Genomic DNA, 3,996 nt, shown 5'->3' on the forward strand with positions numbered 1-3,996 from the left:
ACCTCGATTTCGGAACTGGCTTCTTTGATTTCTTCGTTACTTTGATTCCCTCAGAAGGAGCAGCCTTGGCCTTCCTTTTACCACTGCTTTTCGGTTTGTCACCTTCATCAATAATTTTCTTTAATTTCGCAGGAATGGGACGAACACCAGAAGATGGCATTTTTCGATACGCCCTAATAATGGCATTGTCCAGCGGCACTTTCTCCGGCAATGCTTCAGGAATTGATCCAACGAACTCAGAAATTTTGGGATCCGACATCACAAATGTAATGGTATGTAGTGTCAGAATTTCAGCCATAAGAGAATCGTGCATCTGAGGAACCCTGTAGTGAATTAGGGCTCTGTTCACAACTATTGACCAGAAACTTTCACATAAAATTTCAGTGTGTCGGGGTGGATGAACTGGTGTTTTGAAAAAATTGTGTCGAGATAACATACCCAAAATCCAAGTTGATACCATGATATAACCTATAGATCAAATTGTAGAAAATCTTGTTTGCACTGTCAGAACCTGAAACCCTTTTTGACAAGCTTTTGAATAGGAGAGTAAATAATTCATTCCACATTGGATGTAAGAATGATTTCCCGAACTTCGACAGTAAAGAGATATCACCAGTGTAGCCCATTTGAAAGAACATCTCGATCAAGTATGTGACAGGAATTGATTCAGGATCAACACTAACTTCAGGCGTAACAAGCCCTAGAAGTTTGCAGAAATTGGGCTTCGAGATCGAGGTCTTATGGTTCGAAACTTCAAAATTGATCATATCTTCAGACTTGTTGTAGATCGTAGTGGAGAGCTGAACAAGAGGAACATATTCTGACATTGTTAGAGCTTTCATCAGCGGTGAGAACTTCAAACACTCGATCAAAGGTCTGATTAGAGCGTTGTAACAAGAGGCTTCAAGGTCAATGATAAGATTCTGGTTTGGTTTGACATTCAACATGATCACAGAGGTGAATTGATCTGCAAATGAAACGTTCTCTGAGGAAGCCATGGAAGAGTGTTGAAGAAGATGAACAATATATGGCTTTGATTTTGCTTGAAAATTCGTGAGCAGTATTTGCGATGAGAAAAAATAAACCATTTGAAATCCTTATATATCAAAAATGATGAATGGAGAGAGAAACTGTCGTTTCATGTACACATAGTGCCGAAAAATCAGCCAATAAAAATGTGCCAACTCATCAATCTGCTATCAGATGTCATTATAACAGACACGCGGATGTCAGGGAATTTCAAAAGTCGCGCCAAGATTTGAATTTTCCAAAACCATGAAAATGTCTTTTTGGAATCACCATTTTCGGAATTATCATGTTCGGAATCATCGATCTACCCTCTTGCTTTGCATAAGCTAGAACAATATCCATTGGAATTACGACCGAGATTCATGTTTTCAAGAATCAAATAACCAATTGGAACAGAAACCAGACTTTGTAAAATCACAAGGATTTTAGTGCAAGAGTGTGCCAAAGAAAAAGAATTAAGCAAATGTAAATTGTGGGATTTTTGATATCAAACAAGTTTGATATGAAAAGCAGGTGGATACCAGGAAACGATCTCATCCTTCTGAGTCAAGAGAGTCTCCGAAGTGCTTGTGTGGTGTCCCGTTGAATTACGATCACCAGTTTGTTGAGAAACTATGAAAGACTTCTTTTATTAGGCTTAAAGGGTGGTTTCAGCTTCAAACAAATTCTAAAACTTAACATAAGTCTGAAGATCTGAAAGAAGTACTTGGTTGACCGGTGTAGCCATAAAAACAAGTAAGATTTGAATATTTTTTTAAAGTAACTTGGTCTTTCGGAAAATCTTCATTCGGAAATCTCAAAAAAAACATGCATCTTTTGGGAAGAAATGACTTGGGTCAAGAACATTTCATTCAGATCACGCAAAGTACAAAAAAATGAGATTTCGAACATGCAAAGGTACAAACCAAATGGTTTTATCCGTCAATTCAGTTGGTACATTACTAGAACAATGAATTTTTCACCGTCAAATCATTGGGTAAAAAATCTAGAACAATAAATTGTTCACTGTCAAATCATTGGGTAAAAAATCTAGAACAATAAATTGTTCACCGTCAATTCAGAAAAGGTATTTGGAGTATTGGGTTTTACTCGAAATCATGGTGATAACGATTTCAAGATCATAAACACAGATGTTTTGTAACCTAAACCTCAGTGGTAAAACCTGAGAGTCTTAAGGGTTACGATGCATAATAATTGATTGGGAGTCGAATGGTTGGGAGTTTCACGAAAATCATGTTAGCAATGATTTTGTGATTATTAACTAGAGTTGTTGTAGTCCTATACCGAAACTGTTTGTGTTCCAATAATTAAAGGACTACGTGGAAGTTGTGATAAGATATGGTAGAAAAAAGTTATGATGCCAACCGTCAATTCCTCGTTGCAGACTAAAATTCATAAATGAATTTCAATTCTTAGAAAATAAAATATTTTTGATGTTTTTGATTTTTCAGAAAATTGAAATAAAGAAAAATATTTTTGAGATTTTTGAAGTCTGGAAAAAGAAAATACAGAAATGAATAAAATATTTTTGGAGTTTTGTTTTTCTGAAAAGAATAAAAAAAATGGACTTTTGCTTTTCTGAAAAGATTTACAAAGATAGTAAATTCCGAAATCATAATGAACAGTTACTTCAGAACCATTCCGAAGATCGGAATAATTCGGAAGTGAACAGTAAAATCCGACAGCTTCCGAAGATCAGAACCATTCAGAATGCTACAATAACTCTGACAATTACGATGTGGATTTCAGAACAGATTCAACTTCGATCATTCCCAAACCTTGTAAAATCCGATTGAATGATATTTCTGGTAAGGCCTTCGTGAAGATATCTGCTAACAGATCTGAGGATCGAACAAAGTGAACTTCAACATTTCCATTTTTGACATGGTCCTTTATAAAGTGGTATCTCAGTGCTATATGCTTTGTCTTGGAATGTTGCACCAAATTGTGGCAGATTCGTATGGCACTTTCAGAATCGCAATATAATGGAATTCGCTTCATATTGATTCCGTAGTCTCTTAGTTGATTCTAAATCCAAACCACTTGGGATGTACATGATGCTGCTGCAATATATTCTGCTTCAGCTGTGGATAAAGATACACAATTTTGCTTCTTAGATTGCTGACCGACAAGCTTGCCATCCAAAAACTGACATCCACCTGATGTGCTTTTCCGATCAAGGTCACAGCCCCCTAAGTCAACATCGGAGTATGCTTGCACAAAGAATCCCGAATTGGATAGATACCATAAACCAAGAGAAGTAGTTCGCTTCAGATACCAGAATATGTTCTTAACCGCCAACATGTGAGGTTCTCGAGGATTCGCTTGAAACCTGGCACATAAACAAACAACAACCATTATGTCAGGATGACTGGATTTCAGATACAATAAAGATCCGATCATCTGGCGAAACAAGGTGATATTCGGTGCTAGTTTATCAAGAGAAGGAGTGAGTTTCGTTCCCAACGTTATAGGGACTTTGACTTTTGAATCACCCACCATTCTAAATTTGGTCAATAACGTCTTTGTAAATGCTTCTTGATTGATGAATATTACCTCCGAACTCTGTCTTATATTTAAACCAAGGAAAAGTTAATTTTACCCATATAACTCATTTCAAATTTTGTTTCCATTAATTTTCTGAATTCAGCAGTTAAGTTGGGATTTGTTGATCCGAAAATAATGTCATCAACATAAATCAGAACTATCATTAAATGGTCACCCTCCTTCATCCGAAAGAAGGTAGGATCAACTAAACCTTGTTTGAATTTGGATTGTTTTAGAAAACGAGTTAGAGTTTCATATCATGCCCGTGGAGCTTGTTTAAGACCATATACTGCTTTGTCCAGAATATAACAGTGATTCAGAAATTTTTCATTCACAAAACGTGGAGATTGTTCAACATAGACTGTTTCTTCAAGTTCTCCATTCAGAAATGCACACTTCACATCCATTTGATATACATCA

General features: G+C 36.3%; 1 protein-coding gene across 1 annotated transcript; it reads right to left on the reverse strand.

Moving 5' to 3' along the window:
- Nucleotides 1-3,057: 3,057 nt before the first annotated feature.
- Nucleotides 3,058-3,531, reverse strand: LOC145114007 (secreted RxLR effector protein 161-like). Its single transcript, XM_079050032.1, has one exon. It carries the CDS (start codon nt 3,529-3,531, stop codon nt 3,058-3,060), a length of 474 nt encoding a protein of 157 aa, XP_078906158.1.
- Nucleotides 3,532-3,996: the final 465 nt, after the last annotated feature.

This window comes from Lactuca virosa, chromosome 5 (genome assembly GCF_052849685.1).
Source record: "Lactuca virosa cultivar CGN04683 chromosome 5, Lactuca_virosa_CGN04683_v6, whole genome shotgun sequence".
Lineage (NCBI taxonomy): Eukaryota > Viridiplantae > Streptophyta > Magnoliopsida > Asterales > Asteraceae > Lactuca > Lactuca virosa.